The 19,221-nt window shown below is 50.6% G+C and overlaps 1 protein-coding gene across 17 annotated transcripts in view; it reads right to left on the bottom strand.

Annotated features, from left to right (window-relative positions):
• TANGO6 (transport and golgi organization 6 homolog) overlaps window positions 1–19,221 on the bottom strand; it is a 94,827-nt gene that overhangs the window by 37,571 nt on the left and 38,035 nt on the right. For all 17 annotated transcript variants that reach the window (XR_010592633.1, XR_010592634.1, XM_065567397.1 and 14 more), the window contains 5 exons: window positions 16,595–16,721; window positions 14,350–14,541; window positions 11,460–11,594; window positions 4,835–5,371; window positions 3,515–3,572 (listed from right to left, as the gene is read on the bottom strand). Coding sequence is in view for 15 of the 17 variants with exons in the window: in XM_065567397.1 (XP_065423469.1) it covers window positions 3,515–3,572; window positions 4,835–5,371; window positions 11,460–11,594; window positions 14,350–14,541; window positions 16,595–16,721 (1,049 nt within the window). In the remaining 2 variants the exon portion in view is untranslated. The remainder of the gene's footprint in view (window positions 1–3,514; window positions 3,573–4,834; window positions 5,372–11,459; window positions 11,595–14,349; window positions 14,542–16,594; window positions 16,722–19,221) is intronic.

Genomic DNA, 19,221 nt, shown 5'->3' with positions numbered 1-19,221 from the left:
CCCAAACAGAATAAGTGATACTGGCAAAACTTAAGTGTAGACCAAGCCTGAGAAATAACAAGTTTTGATAACAGCTGATTTGGTGACTACAGGAGATGGTGTGCGCATGTAACCATCTTCAAGTGGTGCTAGTCCAGGGGTGTCAAACTCATTCTGTGGCGAGAGCTGAATCCCATTTTTTAATTCTAATCCATGGACCAAAGTTTCAGTCTTGCACAAACACACTACTGTCGATCCACAGTGGCACCCCAACAATGTCACAGAGATCCAGGGGAGAATCTGGTCTTTATGTAGCAATGAAACTGAGTTATTGTCATGACACGTTTTGTTTGGAACCCAACTGTCTTATTCGGCAGCACCCCGCAGGGAAATCTGCTCCCCCACAGGATCACTATTATTTCTTCACTTTGTTTCCCTTCCTTGTCTCTCTCTTAACTGTGTGTTTTTCTTTCTGCACATCCTTCTTTGCAGCAACTCCCCGTGGCCACCTTCTTCCCCATTCCATGCTCTACAGTGGTCGTTAATTCAATAGTTAATGGTTACATTAAAGTGTCATCACTGGGCTCCAGGGTTAATAGAGGAGATTAATGGGGCTTTGGGGAGTTCAGACCTCTCAGAGCCATTGATTCAGGCTGTCTGCAGAGTCAAGCAATCACTACTCCATTGGTTACACTTAGGTCACATTTCGGAAGGGATTTTTTCAACCCTGAGAGCCAGAAACAACTTCTTATTTTGTTAATAACAACGAAAGCTTGTATTGTGATTGTGAATGTGTCATTTGGGCCTCATGTCTGACATTGTCCTAGTCACACCTACAAGGCTAGAGATCAGTTAGTGGTAATAGATGACTGTATCATTCCCAACGGTTATGCTACCTGGCGTCCCTCAAGAATCCTTCCCCCGTCTATCAGTGGTTTTATTGAGCTGGTGCCCCCGTTACTAAGTGGTGAATATTAAAACACCCTGCCCAGGTACCCCAATACGAGGTTTCACTAGATGCTCTTTTCCTGTGTCTCTCCTCTTACTGCAGGGACTCGGTCTAAGGTAGGAAGCAAGGTCAGGAATCTTGGCACCATTTTCGGCAGCCACTTCCATGGAACAGGATGCGTGGGCACGCTATTAACCTCTCTTCACATGCACAGGTTTCTTAGGAAGAGACTTTATTTTCCCCACGATGACCTCCCAGCAGCAAATATACCCGGGGAGCCGTACGGCTTGATTACAGCAATTCCCTCAGCAGAGCTGCTCCCGCTCTTGCAGCTGCCGCCGCACAGTTCCTCGCTGGGTTCAGCAACTAATCCCATCCCCGCCACGGAGCCCCCTTTAAAAAGTGCACCCCCCAAGAGTTTGGAACAGACTGAAGATTGGAAACCACAGGGGGACTGTTTAAATCGGTAGTGTGCAATAGGATTGGAGTCCAGATACCACAGCTTTTCTTCCGAAGAAGCTCTTTATTTGTTCATGGTCTGTAAAGCATGTCGGTACAGCTTTGTGCCAGATCACTCTGCAACTCTTTACAAGCAGCAAAACAAACATCTGTGTTACTCTAGAAATGACCGGTTTCCCCTTTAAGGAGAGCCCAGGTATTTTCACCATGTGGTGGGGCGGCTTATGCTTTCATAGTTGGAGAACCAAGCAGCTCAGGAGAGTTTCTGGTGTCAGACCCCCAGTTCCAAATGTGGATGCTGAGCACCATGGACCAAGAGGCACTTCAGCCTGTCTACACTACAAAGCTATGTCGACCTAACGTCCATAGCTACATTTGTCTCTCACTGAGGTAGCCTCCCTGTTGCATCGAAACAGTAACACCATCTCCCCACATGACATAAGGCCAAAGACAGCCTACTTCTGCCATCACTGCTAGGGTAGACACTGAACTACCTGTGTCAACTCCAACAGTGCCCCAGCAGTTGTCCCACAATGCCACTCTCCCTGGGACAGCGGTCGCTCCGGTCACAACTTTGGACTCCACTGCCCATGGATCACAGGTACCAGAAGTCTGCCCCCACCTTTCCCTTAAAATTACCCATGTATTTCAGGAATGCCTTTCTCTGGTGGCCTAGTTTGGGGAGCACACCTACTAGCCAACCTCTGCAAGAACCTAAGAGTGACCTATGCTCTACTAACAGCTGCATGCACTGACCCCGCATCCTGCGCTACTGCCCTTCATTCTGATGGAGAAGCCTTGTACCATGCCTGTGACAGCAATGAATTGTTTGCCCACTCAGCTGAAGGAAAGGTGTATTTACCACCGTGAACTCAAACACGGCCACCAACACACTTCCGTGGACTGTCTAGATTAGTTAACGCAAGTTAACTGGCAATCAATTGCCTTGAGTTACAACATGACCAAAGCTCTAGTCTAGTTCTGCAGAAAAGGACCTAGGGGTCACAGTGGTTCTGCAGAAAAGGATCTAGGGGTCACAGTGGACGAGAAGCTGGATATGAGTCAACGGTGTGCACTTGTTGCCAAGAAGGCTAACGGCATTTTGGGCTGTATAAGTAGGGGCATTGCCAGCAGATCGAGGAACGTGATCGTTCCCCTCTATTCGACATTGGTGAGGCCTCATCTGGAATACTGTGTCCAGTTTTGGGCCCCACACTACAAGAAGGATGTGGAAAAATTGGAAAGAGTCCAGCGGAGGGCAACAAAAATGATTAGGGGTCTGGAGCACATGACTTATGAGGAGAGACTGAGGGAACTGGGATTGTTTAGTCTCCAGAAGAGAAGAATGAGGGGGGATTTGATAGCAGCCTTCAACTACCTGAAGGGGGGGTTCCAAAAAGGATGGAGCTCGGCTATTCTCAGTGGTGGCAGATGACAGAACAAGGATCAATGGTCTCAAGTTGCAGTGGGGGAGGTCCAGGTTGGATATTAGGAAACACTATTTCACTAGGAGGGTGGTGAAGCACTGGAATGCGTTACCTAGGGAGGTGGTGGAGTCTCCTTCCTTGGAGGTTTGTAAGGCCCAGCTTGACAAAGCCCTGGCTGGGATGATTTAGTTGGGAATTGGTCCTGCTTTGAGCAGGGGGTTGGACTAGATGACCTCCTGAGGTCCCTTCCAACCCTGATATTCTATGATCTATGATTCTAGACAAAGCCAAAGAGATGTTAGCTCCAGGAGGCCTGCGACCCCAGTAGAAAATCCATATGGATCCAAACTGCTGACTGGGAGGCATAAAGCCTGGATTTCACAGCCACTGGCTCTCTGGTTTCCAGGGAACTCTCCCAAGAAAGTCAGAGGCGAGACAGGAGAATGTGCAGTGTTTAAGGATGAGAGACTCACTAAATCTGCAGCACATCCCCAGCAGGGGAATATAATCAATGGCTTAATTAGTAAATAAACAAGCACACACCTTTCAGCTGATGTATGCCAGCAGTTCACAGACAGGAGCATGGGTGGAACACAAAGGGCTCATACACATCACAGAACAAATGCTAGTTAAACCGTAGTGGGAAAGATGCCCTCCAGTATTAGACACCAAACCCAAGCAACTTGGGCACTGCACTCACCTTGAATAGCAGAAAGGTACACAAAGGAGTCCTCGTGTTCCATATTTTCCAGGAAAACCTGGAGGACAAAGCACACCAGTTACCTTCCCAGGAGTGCGAGACCCACGTTCTCCCCTAAGACAGCTCCAGTCCCACACACTTGGGGGTGTTATCCAGACTTCCCCATTTCTCTGAGCTGACCTTACCCCTCTGAGTGAAGCCTCTGTACCTTGTGGTCAAGCTGGAGTTACAAGCAAGGCCCTGTGTGATCTGTGGGGAAGCAGCTTTTCTCTCTACCTTGTAGGCAAGTTTGGAGCAACAGGAAATTTTGAAATTCTAAACTTTGACAGCAACTAGCTGTTCCACTGCCTCCTACCCCAGCACACCCCTCTGCAGCCAGCAATGAGGGACCAGTACCTTGGCTCGATGTTTCCGCCAGCAGTGAAATAGTAAATGCTGACAATTTAACTCATCACAACTAGGCTTGAGAGTTAACACCACGCTGAGATGAATGTGGAAGTTTACACCTCTCAGAGCTGTCATATGGGTGGATTCCCACAGCATCATGGACTGCACGTGGCCCTGGTTAAAGGGTTTGAGCCTGGGTCATGGTTGCCAAAAATGTAACGCTGATTCATGAAATCTGCTAGCAAGATACTGACTCCTCTGCTGCCCATTGCTACAGCAGAGACTGCCAGCTGCAGGAATCTCCTCGGAGCCCTGCAATAGCGTGTAGGACAATTTGTTTCCTTAGCTCTTCACAGGGAGGATGCGAGGTTTTCACTTACAGAGATCTGTGGGCACTTTCCTGCTTTAACTCTGGTTCCTCTCCTTTAGCCCCAGAAAAAAGTGGAAGTGACTTCTGCTTCTCCCTGAACCCAGGAATATGGGGCAGAGGCGGGGCATGAGATGCCAGCATGGGAACAGTGCACGGGGACATTAGCCATGTTGGCCCAGAGGAACCTTGTTAATCTCATGTTAGCAGGGTCAATAACTGGGCTACCAAATCATCATGTTTACTGCTTCATAAGGCGGGGAGGAGAGAGAACAAACCCCAACAGTTGAGAGGGAACACAGTAAGAGTTGCTGGGACCACGAGCAGCTGACCTCGGCAGAAAAAACCTGCCAACGAGGGATCTGCGTGCTCTTCCCAGACATGTGTCCGGCCCACTTGAGTCACTCCCCCGGAGCCCACGTTGTCCCAGGTGTGTTGTCATGTAATAAGTGTGAAGACAAGCCTGTAAGTGTGACACTAGGTTGAGCATGGCACAGTGTCAGAAGGGAAACTGCACATTAAACAAACACGATCTGTAGCAAGCTTTAGTCCCGAGTTCTGCCTACCTTGAGGAGTTTCTCCTGAGCCTGAAGTCCGTCTGGATCCCTCTGCTCTATCAAGCGGGAAAGACCCCGCAAGGCAGCTGCCCGTACTGGGATTTCAGGGTCATATGCTGATAAGAGGAGCTCCTGAAGCGGTTGTGGGCTGTGGGCTGCTGTAGGAGTCCCAGCGGGGCACTCTTTCTGCATGCTGGATTCCCCATTCTTTCCTTCAGGACTGGGGTTACTGGCCATGCTGCTGTTTGTGTGGCTGCAATTTTCATTACTCTGTGGTGGTCCCAGGCTGAGCCCGGCTGTTTTGTCCTCAGGACTTTCTGTGGGGTTTGCGTGGGTCTGTCTTTCTGACCTGCTTGACCCTATTTTTTCCCCCAGGGTGCTGTGGGCAGCAGTGCCAACAGTTTGGGTGGAGAAGGCTCCATGAGTGCAGATGGTGATGCGCAGATCAGCAGCGAGCTCCTGGATGACAGGTTCAGGATGAATGCGGGAGATCTCCTCCAACAGGGGCACCAACTGCTTTAGGATGGCAAAGTCACCCGATTTCAGCTGAAAGAAGAACACAACTGTCACTGACATGGCCTCAAAATGAGAGCTGGACACACTGACTTACAGCAGCTCCCGAGAACACTCCCCTGGGTGAGGGGCCCGGGAGAGAGAGTGGTGGGAGACAGTCTAATGGAGTTGACTCTATTAAGAAACCTCGGTAACTGCACAGCGTGGGTGTGAGCCTGATGGATCAGATAATAATGTGCCCCAAACTGGCAAGTGTGACCATTGAGTGGGGTGGGACAGCAGCTTTTCACATTTCCCTACCATCCTCACATAGGGATGTGGCTACAGGAGGCCCAGAACACCTCGTCTGGTCATGCAGCGTCTCAGACACAGCAGTAAGTAGTCTGACTGGTTTCTGTAAAGCCTCACTGGCTCCTTCTCCTGCACATCCTCTACTGACACTGCCAGTCTGCTTGCAGTGCAGTTCAGCCCCACAGCACTAGCTCCGCTGAGCGGGGGAACGTCCTCCCATGAGGCATTTACTCAGGCCTCATGTTCACTGTAGCACATACAAAAAGGAACATGCGATGTGCAGGTGCAGTTGTATGAGCAGTCACTTGACTAGCTGCCAGGGGCGGCTCCAGGCACCAGCACACCAATCGCGTGCCTGGGGCGGCAAGCCGCGGGGGGTGGCCTGCCAGTCGCCGTGAGGGCAGCAGTCAGGCAGCCTTCGGCGGCATGCCTGCGGGAGGTCCGCCGGTCCCGCGGCTTCGGTGGCAATTCAGAGGCGGGTACGCCGAAGGCGCGGGACCGGTGGACCTCCCGCAGGCATGCTGCAGAATCCGCGTTACCAGCAGACCTCCCGCAGGCATGCCACCAAAGGCTGCCTGACTGCCGTGCTTGGGGCGGCAGAACACATAGAGCCGCCCCTGGCAGCTGCACATGCAACAGATCACAAACTGGTCATGTAGAAGTGTGCACAGGTAATTGCACGTGACTATCACAACACTCTGCAAGGCCCTGTCTTCTGCCTATGCTTCTGAGGATGGAGAGAGATGGGGGCTAGTTTCATGAGTGCAGATGGTGATGTGCAGATTGGCAGCATGCTCCAGGTTCAGAGTGAATGCAAGCGATCTCCTGCACTTGTGCGAAGAGGGTATTTGTTTGGGGTTTGATTAATCTTTGGTTATTTTTTTCTTGCCTAGAGGTGAGGAGCAGCTGCTGGTTCAACCTTTATATGACTCTTATGACAAAGGTGCCCAGATCCCAGGATTAGGAGCCATTTGTGTATGTTGTAAATCAAAACAAATGATTGTCTGCCCCTCAGTATCTGCTAGGAGTCATGTACAGGAAACCAACGTGTCTGCTAGGACGAGGCAACGAGACGGATCATTTGACAGTTCTCTAAAGCACAGCAAGTGCGTCACCTTCCCGCCAAAGCACATGCCAGAGATGAACGTGAACTGGGACACAAAGCGCTTTTCACAGACTGGAGATTCCCAGAGTATAAGGCCAGAAGGCACCACTGTGATCACCTCATCTATAACCTCCTGTATAACACAGACCATGGCGCTTTCCTGCATTCATCCCTGTTTGAACTAGACCATACTGGTTAGAAAAAGATCCAATCTTGATTTAAAATCTGCTTCCCAGTGGATAGCTTTTTACTTGTTAAATAACCCAGCACTTTCATCCTGTCAGTGTTATTAGAAATACAGGTGAGAATTATAACATTTCCCCACTTTGGACCAAGTGCCTTTGCTGTAGCCAACACCTCAACAGATCCATTGAAAGGACCTCAACAAAGGGTGAAGATGCTACTTGAGGGAGAAAATTGCTCTGTGCGTGACAAAATAAACCAAGTGGCAATTTCCTGGAATTAGCACACAGCACCGTAAAAGAAACTAGGAAGGAAGAAGACTTTGGAGGGCAGGAGCTGGGGGGAGGCAGCAAAAATCAATCCCAAAGGATTGCGTCACATCTCCCAGGACTGGGCCAATCCCCTGTCTCCACCACCAGGGCCAATCCCAGTACTGCCTCCAGTCCATCCAGGAGATGCCTGCTTGGCCCTAAAACTCTACTATCAGGTCAAGGATCTCCAAGAGGCTCAAGAAACCTATCACTCCTCAGGTGATTGCACACCCTAATCAACAAGCTAGCAGGAGACAGACCATCTCCGGATCTCTCCTGCAGCAGAGCCCATGTGCTCGGAATGCCTGTTTGGCATCAGTAATGTTTGAGCTTTAGGACTGACTGGATGAATCAGGCTCCACAGGCCCCTTGGGAGATGGGAAAATAAATATTATTATCCACTTTCTTCTGGCTGGGAAACTGAGCTCCTGCCCAGGGAGGTGACTCGCCCAGCACCGCGCAACAAGTCCGGAGAAGAGCTAGGGATAGAACACAGAAATCCAAACTCCCAATCCCGACGCTGAAATCATGAGACCTCAACACCTTCCGAATAAGGCTGCATTGTCAATGCCTGGGATTTTAGCCTCTCAGATGCTGGGGAGACTCGGGGAGCAGGGCTCTCACACCTACTTTGGTTTTCACTCTCTGCTGCACCAAGGACGTCCTTTCCCATTTGACAAATATTTTCTCTCGAGGTTGCAGAGATTAAGGTGCATTTTTCATTTACTTCCTTGTTTAACGAGCAGCACTGATTGACCTGCCTCGCTCTGGCAAAGCGCCAGCAGGGGGAGCACAAGAGCTACGACCTCACAAAGGACATGTGCAGGCCAGGGGCAGGGAGGCATGAGAGAACCACCGGGTTCAGCAACACAAGGATAGATCACAAAGCTGTCCTCTGCACGCTCCTCCCAAGCCCCGTTTTACCCTGGGGAATGCACTGTGCCTAAGCGCCTCAGGAGTGTGGCTGGGTAGAAGTTCCCTCTGAAGCTGTAGCAATGTGTCAGAGCTGCAAGAGGCATTGTGGGGTTTTGCTAGCAGCATGTATCAGGACATGGGAGAGGATGGAGAGAAGTTCGTGCACTGAACTGCATTTCAAAAATCAGAGAGAAGGTGAGCGAGGTAATATATTTTACTGGACCAACTTCTGTTGGTGAGAAAGACAAGCTTATACAGAGCTCGAAAGCTTGTCCCTCTCACCAACAGAAGTTGGTCTAATAAAAGATATTACCTCACCCACCCTGTCTCTCTAATATCCTGGGACTGACAGTTTCAAAATTCAGTCATTAGATCAGGGAAAGCAAAGACTCGAGTAGTGAACTTGATGGTTTGCCAGTGGCTTCAGGAGATTTTTTTCGCACAATTGTGCAAAACACTTAATTGAAAACCAAGATAAATATCCTCTGTGGTGGCCATTTGAGACAATAAACTCCGAGTCCTGCGCGGATACAAAATTTTCAAAAATGGTCCGCAGATGCAGATATCCGCAGATATAAAGCGAATATTCGCAGATTTGCAGGGCTCTAAATGTCAACCTAAATGTCTGATGTCAACCACCATCTGCCCTGGGAAACCTTTCTCGTTCAATTGACTTGGACACATTAAGTTGCTTCCATTAACAATGGCTAGTGAGAATCAGGTCTGACTTAGGAGTGGGCCCAGGTACAAGTGTGGAGCCCTGCTCCACTACTTCACCCACTGCGGGTCAGGGGCATGGACCGAGAATGCACATTCTCTGCATCTGAGGAGGTGATGCTCATGCCAGAGGATGGAGGGTAAGGCACAGTTGATCAATGAGAAGACCCCAAAAGGAAAGCAGGAGTCTAGGTGAGAAAGCAAAACAGAAAGGGCAGAGAGTCAGCTTCTGCTCTGAGTTTACATGGTGTTTGGCTGGTTTAGATCATAGCTAGTGGGAGGGACAATGGCCCGCAGTGCTCTAGGCTCCCCTGCAACCAAAAGGGAAAGAAACCAATCATGGTACATGCCCACCTTATGCGAGTGGAACACTCCTGGGCAGTGGTTCAGAGGAAGGTAAAACCCTGCCAAGCCCTGGGCAAAATTCCTTCCCAGCCCCACATTTAGCGATCAGTTTAACCCCATGCACACAACCAAAAGTCAATATTAGATACCCAGTCCTACTTCTTAGCATATGCACAACGTGCCTCAGGTGGCAAGTGAGCAGGATTCATCACCAAATTCGGTCCGCTGGTTGGATCATTAGCTTCCCCAGTCTGGGCTGGGCACTGCCGGGGAGTGCGACGTGAACACTGATCCAGGCCCCCACCCAGTCCCACTGACAACCTAAAATGCTGGGATTTGGCAGAGAGTGGAGAATGGACTTTGTCTTCTCCTTATGCACATGTATCATGATACAGTCATTAATCACATGATCACAGGCTACTGCTGAACTAACATAGCTTCATACAAGATTTCCACTGCTTTACACACGTGACACCATGTACCATTTTTCACACTTCCACTAACTTCATTGTCAAGACAGTCCAGAATGTTTTCACTGAAAGGGTCTCCTCTTCCGTTACTTATTTTAGTAACTTAGTGCGCAAACAGATACAACAAATTCTCTTTTCCACCAGCAGGTCAGCCTGCCTTTGGTATAATTCAGAGAATGAGGCAGTTGACCAGAAAGTGAATTTAGCTGCAAACTTAGGTGCTCAGCAAATGTTCACTATTATTCCCGTGCCTGCTTAATTGGTAGGATGTCCTATAAGTTTAATTTATTGTGTACTTTTCATGTAAGTGACTTTCAGGGACTGACAGACATATACAGAGTAATGCACTTACAAGATGCTACACGTGAGCATCTCAGACTAAAAAAATATGAGTATTTAAGGAATACAATGCGATCACGTAGAGACTCAGATCACCTATACCTGGTGGTAGAGTCAGGGTTCTGCATGAAACTAACTGGTACTTCATGACTTGTGAGCACTGAGCTGTGCAGAGTTTTTTGTATGCCATTTCCTAGGTTTATTTACTTTAGAGAAAACACACATCAGGAGCAGGTTGATTCTCCAGGACTTGGAAGCTGCTGGCATGCAAAGTACACCTCTACCCTGATATAACGCTGTCCTCTGGAGCCAAAAAAATCTTACTGCGTTATAGGTGAAACCGCGTTATATCGCACTTGCTTTGATCCACTGGAGTGCGCAGCCCTGCCCCCCCCCCCCGGAGCGCTGCTTTACCGCGTTATATCCGAATTCATGTTATATCGGGTTGCGTTATATCAGGGTAGAGGTGTACATGTAAACTCCATAATCTGGAACTAAGTGGCAAAATATCACCAGAACAACCTGTCCCCTGGACACTAGGAGTCCCAAGACAGGGCCCTATTCTCCCTTATGCTTTAAGAGTTGTGTAGCTAGGGAAAATATTTTCTGCCTTCCCCAGCAGCAGAACCCCTAAGGTGTGTCCCAGAGGGGCTCCCTCCCGTGTACCTTACAAGGCACATACAGGATCACTATCCTCTTCATACTTTAGAAGATTTACAGACTCAACTAAAGGAGAAGTGTAGTCGTCTGACTAAATATGCACCCAGGCCATGCTCCTTCACTGGGTCTGTTCACAGATTTAGAGTTTGGTGGCTTTTTTGTTAGAAACACCCACATTATAAAGAGACCTTGGTTAAATGAACAAACTGAAGGAGGAAGAGGCTGAGAAATGAAGTAGGATCCAAGCAGTGCAAAGACCTGCGTGATGGCGTGAAAATGCTTCCAAAACAGGTGCAAGTGAAACCTCTTGAGCAAAGGTGCTGCTTAAATAGCAACTGGTAGACAGCTCAATTGTGAATCATCTGGTCCCTTTGTTCCAACACAGCTACATCCTTCGCACATTACACACTAGCCCACTCCAGTTGATGCAATGGCATGAATCAATTTCTTGGCATCACTCTCAGACAAAAGTTAGCAGACGTGGGGGAGAGAAAAGGGACGGGAGCATTGTAATATCCAAACCACAGCCTAAGTGTCATCCTGGTGAAGGGAAACCATGTCTGTACCAAGGGGCAAGGCACTTTAACAGGAGTGGGAAGGGTCTCTATTTTCAAAATGATCTGATCTAAACTAACCATCCAGTTCCAGCAATTCTAGTGCTGCATCTCAGCCATGCACAGGCTGTCATGCATATGCCAGAGCAGCCTGCATTGCTGGTCAGGGGCTCCAGAGGCCCTTTCATGCATTCAGATCAGATGCACACATCCCATTGTGTCCTGGCTTACCTGCACTGCCCCTCCTAGCATGGCAGCCACCAGTCCCATGGACATGCTCAGAGTCTGTGCTTCCACAGTGCCCTCTGAACCCTGGGCGAGACTTGCACATGCCCGCTGCAATGTAACTGCCACAAATTCCACCACCTGCCAAAGGGAAGGGAAGGGAGTTTAGGGAACAGAAGAAAAGGAAAGATCATTCCAGTTAGAGAGACAATAATTCTTCAGTCCTTAAGCCAAGCTCTATCACCACACCCACGGTATTGCACCCCTTATGGGCTGGCCCACAGCTCGGAAGGCTGGCTGCAGTGCACTGCACACTACAGGAGCTGTGGTGCTCTACCAGGGGAGCCAGAGAAAGACGTATTTACTTGGAAGGGGAAGTTCTGATTCTTTGTTTGGCACTCACACAGTGCTCAGTGTTGTACCATAAACAAAAATAGACAGTTCCTGCCCCAAAGAGCTCCCAGTGCCGGACATGCTGGGAGTTCCAGAGGAAGAGGAGACAGCGCGGCTTTGCTTAATTTATTTATAAACTCACTTGGTGGGCACCAGGAAGCCATAGGAGTTTGAGAGATACTTTTAGCAAATTCGAAGTATTTCTGGAGATATGAATCCCCAGTAGCTGCTCATATATTATGAGCTTGGCCTGTCTAATTTTCTTCGCTATGAAAAGCACCTCAGCAATATTATGTCTCAACGTTCTGGCCATTTTAACTTTAACAAGCAGACTTGGCTGTCAGCACCAGGAACGCAAGGCTGCAGCCAAACCAACAGGCCTTCCCCCTCCCTCCAGTCCTTTAAACTTGAGACAAAAAACTGATATTTCTGAAACTTGATACTTAAACTACAACACTCACATCCCCCGCCTGAGTCATACATAGCAGGTTTTAGCCCAAAGCCTAGCTAGAAACTCCTTAAAAAGCACACACTGATAGACTGGGCTATAAACAGCAACGGTGGCTTGGCTTCTGTCAAGGCTTTCCGAGTCCTTTATTCCAAGGGAAGCAGAATTTTTCTTTGCTTCTTTACTGCAGCCCTTCACAGTCCCTGGATGACGATGATAATGCAGCTCATTGCATTCATTAGCAGGCCTCTCCGAGGGCAGGAGTCCTGCAAGATCTCCAGGGATCAGTATGTTAGCAGCCCCCAGGAGCTACCCCTTTCTGACCTGAGCAAACTGACAGTCTCTGCAGGTGACTAGAGATTTGTGCAGAGCAAAAGGGTAGGAAGTGGGCAAGGACAGAGGAGGTGCTGGGAAGCAAAGGGCACTGGACTCATCAGCTGATCACTGTTGGGAGGGATGACAGAGGATTAAGGGTTCAAACATATTAGGAAAAGGCTAGGGCTTGAAATATTAACCAGGTAAATATAGAATGGGTAGGGATTAAACAGTGCAAAATATTAAGAAAGGACCGGGTTTAAAATATCCTGTAAGGAACAATTAGAAAGCTCAGTAAAATAGGGTTAGGTTAACACCAGCACAAATCAAAGTCATGATGGCTAGCTACGGGGTCAAACGGCAAAGCAGGAGTTCAGCGTGGATCAAATACGTTCATTGAGACAATTCTGCTCCCTCCCCTTTTCTGTAGGCTGTCTTTGACTGCAAGCGCTCTGCAGCCCAAACTGTGCCCTTCCCCACTGTCATCATTTGGAGTATTCCGCCAATCAAGAATAATTGGTCTTTTCCAGAAACACACTGCAGGGTTTCCAGCCCCCAACAATTATTCCTTCTCTAGGCACATTTCATCTGCTCAAAGCACTCCCCAATTATGCAGAATAAACCAGGCCAGGGGATTAGACCTCACGCGCTCCATGCCGAGTCTGCCGTCAAGAATAGGGGCAGATATTCCCCCCATGTTTCACAGCTCTCTGCAAGAAGCTTTAAAAACACAAACACATTTCCTGCCCGACTGGTTTTGGCCTTCGCCATTTGGCAGCCCAAACCTTTGATCTTCCCTTAGCTTCCTGTATTTCTAATGGAGCTCGACATTACCATGGTGCAGCACAACTCTGTGAAGAGGCTGGTTTAACCGCTGGTGCAGAGACAGCACGGAGCACCCCAGTGCTGATTCGTGCTGGGGATGTAAGACTTGCGGCTATTCATACTTCATGCAGGGGTTTCAATTCAGAGTAACCTTCTTGGGGTAGCTCCCATTTGGGGCCCCATGGCAAGAGGGCAAAGGGTATCTGGTCACCACATCACATTTCCACCAATCCGGAACTCCTTCCATCCCCGAACAGCAGCTCAGATCACCTCTGCAGTTTGAGTAACACGGGAGCTTCTGAATTCTCCCAATATTATTCAGACTGCGAATGGAAGGTCAGCTAGCTCTGGGAACAAGGGGCTGGGAAAAAATATTGGCACTCCTATTAGCCCAGAAGAAGGTGCTGTTGGAAATGGTACAGGAGCACCAAGTATGGCAAGGTCCCCTAGATCAGTGGTTCTCAACCTGGAGTCCACAGACTATGTCTAAGATTTCCAAAGGGGTCCACACCTCCATTTGAAATCTTTTAGGGGTCGACAAATGAAAAAAGAAGTTGAGAACCACTGCTCTAGATACTCAGCCCCAGTGAGTGGATGGCGTAGAAGTGCTGGCTGTGGGAAGCTCAGAGCTACTGCTATCTCATCTTCCCAAGCAGAAGTCTTTGAGATTGCAGGCTATTCTCCCCTGTAGTCACACAGGGAACACCGCTCCTCACTGCACCCTCACCTCAGTGCATGGGATTCAGTCAACGGACAGGCAGTAGCCACGTCTGACGTCATGTCACACTCTGCAGTCTCACCCAAGACTTACACAGGACCCACCTGAGGGTCGTTCTGTGAGCCTCAAGTCAGATGGCATTTCCCACGTGCAGTGCTGTTGCCAGTGCCGTGCCCCTGGGCTCTGCCATGACCTACCTGGACAACGTCTGTGAACACGGTGTCTGAGACACGCTCACACAGCATGGCCACCAGCTGCAGAACAAGCAGCTTCTTCTTCTGCCCCACAAGCTGCTGACTGTGGTATTGCTCCAGCTCCACCAGACTCTCACAGGAGAGGGGAACAGCATCTGAAACAGCCTCATCCTTTTCAGCCACGTGAGTCAGCTCCTGCCAGGGAGGGGAGTGCACAGCACAGTCAGAAATAGAGCTAAATACAGGAAATCGGTCTGTGGGCCACCGGCAATGACAGCCCCATCCACACAGCTGGGGTCACCCAGCTGGCAACTGGCCAGCAGCTACCGTCCAAGAACAAGGTCAGATTTAAAGAGCACATCAGTATCACAGAGCAGCCAATTCTACTATAGTAGCTGCTAGGCCTCAAACCTTTGCTGCCATCCTCACCCTAGCCCAGAATCTCCATCCAGGTGCCACGAGGCAGGTTGAGCTGCACTGAGGCCTTGGGGATTCTTCTCCAGCCATTTTCCTAAAGCCCAAGCTCTCCAAAGGGATCTTACGCTGGTTCTGTTATCCCGGCCCGGGATCTTCCACCCCTCTCCTCATACTGCTATCACCGGCCCCAAATGCTGAGGGGGACCTCCTCGCACATAGCAGGGGAAGGAACACTAAAAGCTTCCCCTAAGGATGGTCACTTAGGGCTGTAAACCTGCCAGGGTCTTGCTTGCCCATTTGCTTTGGTGCTTGCCTCAGACACACCAGGGACCCTTTGACCTCTAGCAAACTAGATTTTAACTGGATATTTCCTGATTTATAACATGAACAGGAACATCTGCTGAACACGTCTAGAAGGGCTTCCTGGTGGTGGGCTGCGTGGCCTGGGCACCCCACTTACTTCCCACAGAAGTGCCCTGTAGCGAGGCAGTGGGATACCCCATAGCCCCGCGGAGGGACAAGTCTCCCCTAGCACCAATGTGGGTGGAGCCAGTGGGTCCTGCGCCCGCCCCCCCAGAGGTCACGGCGCAGGACAGGAAGTAGAAGAGCCCCGCTGCAAAGCTCACTTACAAGCCAGCCGCCGGAAAGGCCAGATGCCTGTGGTCTAGCTTCAGGTTGGGGAACGCCGGCAGGCCGTGCCTCCCCCTCGCCAGCTACCCCGAGGAGCAGCCGCGCCTCCCCCTCGCCAGCTACCCCGAGGAGCAGCCGCACCTACCCTTCGCTAGTTACCTGGAGGAACCGATGGTTCTGGAAACCTCCGAGGACACCGCCCTAATCCAGGTACCTTACGAAGGGGGAGTCCGGAAGTAGCCCGGGGGCAACCGATCCTGGTCTGGCCACAGCACTGCCAGAACCAATGTCAGTGTGTTGAGGTCAGGATCCCCACTGACAGCAGCAAGTCTTCTGCCGCTGCTAGGGCCCCGGGCTGGGACGCAGTGGAGTGGGTGGGCCTGCGTCCCCCCTGCCACCCTACTCACGGGTGGCCGTCTCCCCCTCGACCCAGACGCTCAGAAGCCTGAGCTCCTGACTGGGTGTTTGCTGCCCCGCCCTGACCGAGGGCCTGGGCTCATACTGAACTATTGCGAGACGGTGGGATACCCCGGAGCGGGACGAGCCTCGGCCGAGCCCTCCTACATGCCCCTATGCTGCCGGTGCCCCTTCCCATCCATACACAGGATGAAGGCCATTGGAAGAGGCCCAGACAAAGGAGCGCAGCGCTCTGTGCACAGCAGAAGGGCCGTAAGCATGGCACCAACCCCAAAGGGGGCTAGCAGGACACGGATTATACACTCTGCCTGGCAGCAGAGGAGAGCAAAGCCTGGCCCTCCGAGGAGGGACCATGGCAGTGATTAGGCTGGAGACAAAACTGCAGGAAGAAAAGGAAACGCAGGGCAGGGAGCTGGGGAAGTGCCTTTCCCTCTTGAAAGCCAAGGAAGTGGCAGTCTGCAAGGTAGGGATTACCCACAGCCTAAATCCCACCATTCAACTCAGACACGTTCCTGTCGTCAGAACAAGGGTTAACCCTTTCACAGACTGAGGACTCCATGCGCCTCCTCAGGGCTTGGCGCTGGAACGCTCGCGAGATATAGCTACCCTATACCTGTAGCGGCTCTTTCCCAAGAGATTTAAGTGGAACGTCCCCCTTCTTCCAGTACCCTCCCCACATGCGGCATGGAACCATCAGGCACGTGAAAGTTAACCCTCTGGGAATGCAAGGCACTTCCTGGACCCTTGCACCCGCGCGGGCTGCTAACAGACTGTGGCCTCTTACCTTTAAACAGCAGATGAAGAAGTCTCCAGCTAAGCCGCTCTTCTGGCAGTGAGTCAACAGGTCCACCAACTGCTCCATCTGCCACTGCTCCGAGGAGACCTTCTGGTAGAGCGCCTCCTCCTCGTCACTGAAATACAGCCAACGTTTCACCCGACAGGAACCCACCCAGAGTCTCGCTGGTGTCGGTTTCTGAACTACCCCTGGCAAGAGCATTTCCCTGGCACATTTCATCCCCAAGTGCTGTAGGGATTTCCAGAACACTTCCACAGGGGCACCCTTCCATCTCCCCATTGAGATGCAGCAGCCAGCACACAGCAGTGCTACACCCAGTTCATGGCAGGAAGCAGAGAATACCATATCCAATAGAAACGGCAGGGAAACCGTTAGAGAGACAATGTTATTTGAAGATGGAATTTGGCCTGGGCACCAGGACTAAGGTCCCTATTCATGCAAGAAGCACGCAGGGCTCTAAAGATCAACAGTGGCCCCCGCTGCCTAGCCCACTCTGGGTGCTGTTTAAGCTAGTCAGAAGTCAGGGATCTGGTTTTAAGACTCAAACAAGCATGAAAATCACTCCCAACCCCAATGGAAGAGCCCACAGGCTGCTGAAGGTATGCCTGCAACAGGAGGGTCTGTCTGCCGTCTCTTTGGTCAACAGCATTATACGACCTCGCTCCCAGAAGAATCCCTAATCTGCTGCTGTATGCCAGAGCCTTGTCCGTGTTCTGTGAGGGAGAGTGCTGGGGTGTGAACCCATGCTCCAGATCTAGCAGGTAACTGCAGCAAGCGAAGCTCTCCTACCGCCATCACGGAGCAGTGCCAAACACTTCCAGGAAGAGTTCTCAGTTGTATTTAGTATCTCCCCAGTGTAAGAGCCACTCCTTCCCATCCCGACTGGCACTGCAGTGTTTGGGACCCTGGCTATCTCATCTAGGTTTATAATGTGGTTTCAAGCGGTAATGAGCCAAGCCTTGGGTGAGAAGTGTTTTCCATGCTCCAGAATCAACGTGAAGTCCCAAATGCCCAAGGGGCTTTCAGCTTATCTGTCCCGTTTTGTGTCTGGGTATTTCCCATGCCCTCCCAGCCCAGCTGTCACTCCTGATCAGGGGAAGCTGGGGCAGCGTTTACACTGTTTCATCCCTTCCAGGCTTTTGCAAACTCCCAGTTACAGCAACACCCTGTGCTGCACGCCCTGAAAGGGGACAGCCAGTAGGCAGCTGATTAAATATCATTTAGTTTGGTGATGAAGTTGAAATGGCTGAGCATTCAGTTCACTAATTAACCTTTGCAGGAATGACCAGGGCGGAATCTATGCACACAAAATATTTAGCACATACATAACTCCTCTGCGAAGAGCTGTATGAGCATTAATTAACGAATGCAGCGGCCCTACAATTGTTTCCCCAGCCATAAAAGAGGGAAATAGATACACAGAGGGGAAGCAAGGCCTTGTCGACATGCAAAGGTGCACTAGTTTAACTTAAGCCGTGATTTTAAATTGATTTAGTTAAACCTGCGCAAACCCCTGTGACACTTATTTTAGTTCTAACCAGGTTCATTCGAGTTGCAGGCACAGGTTTAAACTATACCAGAATAAGAACAGCCACATGGGCTTCTGCACCAGTTTAACTAAATGGATGCAAGTCTGTGCGCCGACAAGTCCAAACTTGCCCACACAGCAGGCCAGTGACAAAGCAGGAGTTCCTGGTTCTTTCCACTGGCTCATAGATGCATGCCCCAAGCTGGTGATGGGCTCTGTCTGGACAGTGCTGGAGCCTGCAGTCTTCCATTTACCCTCAAAGCAGACAGAGCACGGGCAATGGCCGTGTAACGCCAGGCACCAACGTGCCTGACCCTATTCTGGAGGGACCATCTCCAGGAGTACTGAGAGAGTTCAGTCACTATGGCTCATTCAGTCAGTCTACAGAGGATGTCAACAAGGGGGTCAATTAGTACCATGCTAATGGTGCCAGATGTCCACTCCACTCATTTCACACATGCAACTGATCAGCCATTAGACCGGGGTGGCCAACCTGAGCCTGAGAAGGAGCCAGAATTTACCAATGGACATTGCCAAAGAGCCACAGTAATACGTCAGCAGCCCCCCTATCTGCTCCCCCCCCTACTCCCAGCACCTCCCACCCACCGGCAGCCCTGCTGATCAGTGCCTTCCCATCCCTCCCTGCACCTCCCGATCAGCTGTTTCATGGCATGCAGGAGGTTCGGGGAGGGGAGGGGAAGGAGTGAGGGCATGGCAGGCTCAGGGGAGGGGGCAGGAAGGGGTGGAGTGGGGGCAGGCCCTGTGGCAGAGCCAGGGGTTGAGCAGTGAGCACCCCCCGGCACATTGGGAAGTTGGCGTCTGTAGCTCCAGCCCGAGTCGGTGCCTGTACAAGGAGCTGTATTAACTTCTGAAGAGCCGCAGGTGGCTCTGGAGCCACAGGTTGGCCACCCCTGCATTAGACCGTGATGACGTCAGCCACTACCTGTCTGGTCAGAATTTGAACCAGTGATTCAGGAGTGAAAGGCCATTTCCTGTTCTCAGTCCTCTGAGTCATCCAGCCACAGGCCAAAGGGCTCCCAAGAAGAAATTAATAATGCTAATAAAAGCCAAACATGAATTTTATTAC

This window comes from Chrysemys picta, chromosome 14 (assembly GCF_011386835.1).
Source record: "Chrysemys picta bellii isolate R12L10 chromosome 14, ASM1138683v2, whole genome shotgun sequence".
Taxonomy (NCBI): Eukaryota; Metazoa; Chordata; order Testudines; family Emydidae; genus Chrysemys; species Chrysemys picta.
The sequence above is the reverse complement of the archived record's forward strand: the minus strand, read 5'-3'. Positions and strand labels throughout refer to the sequence as shown.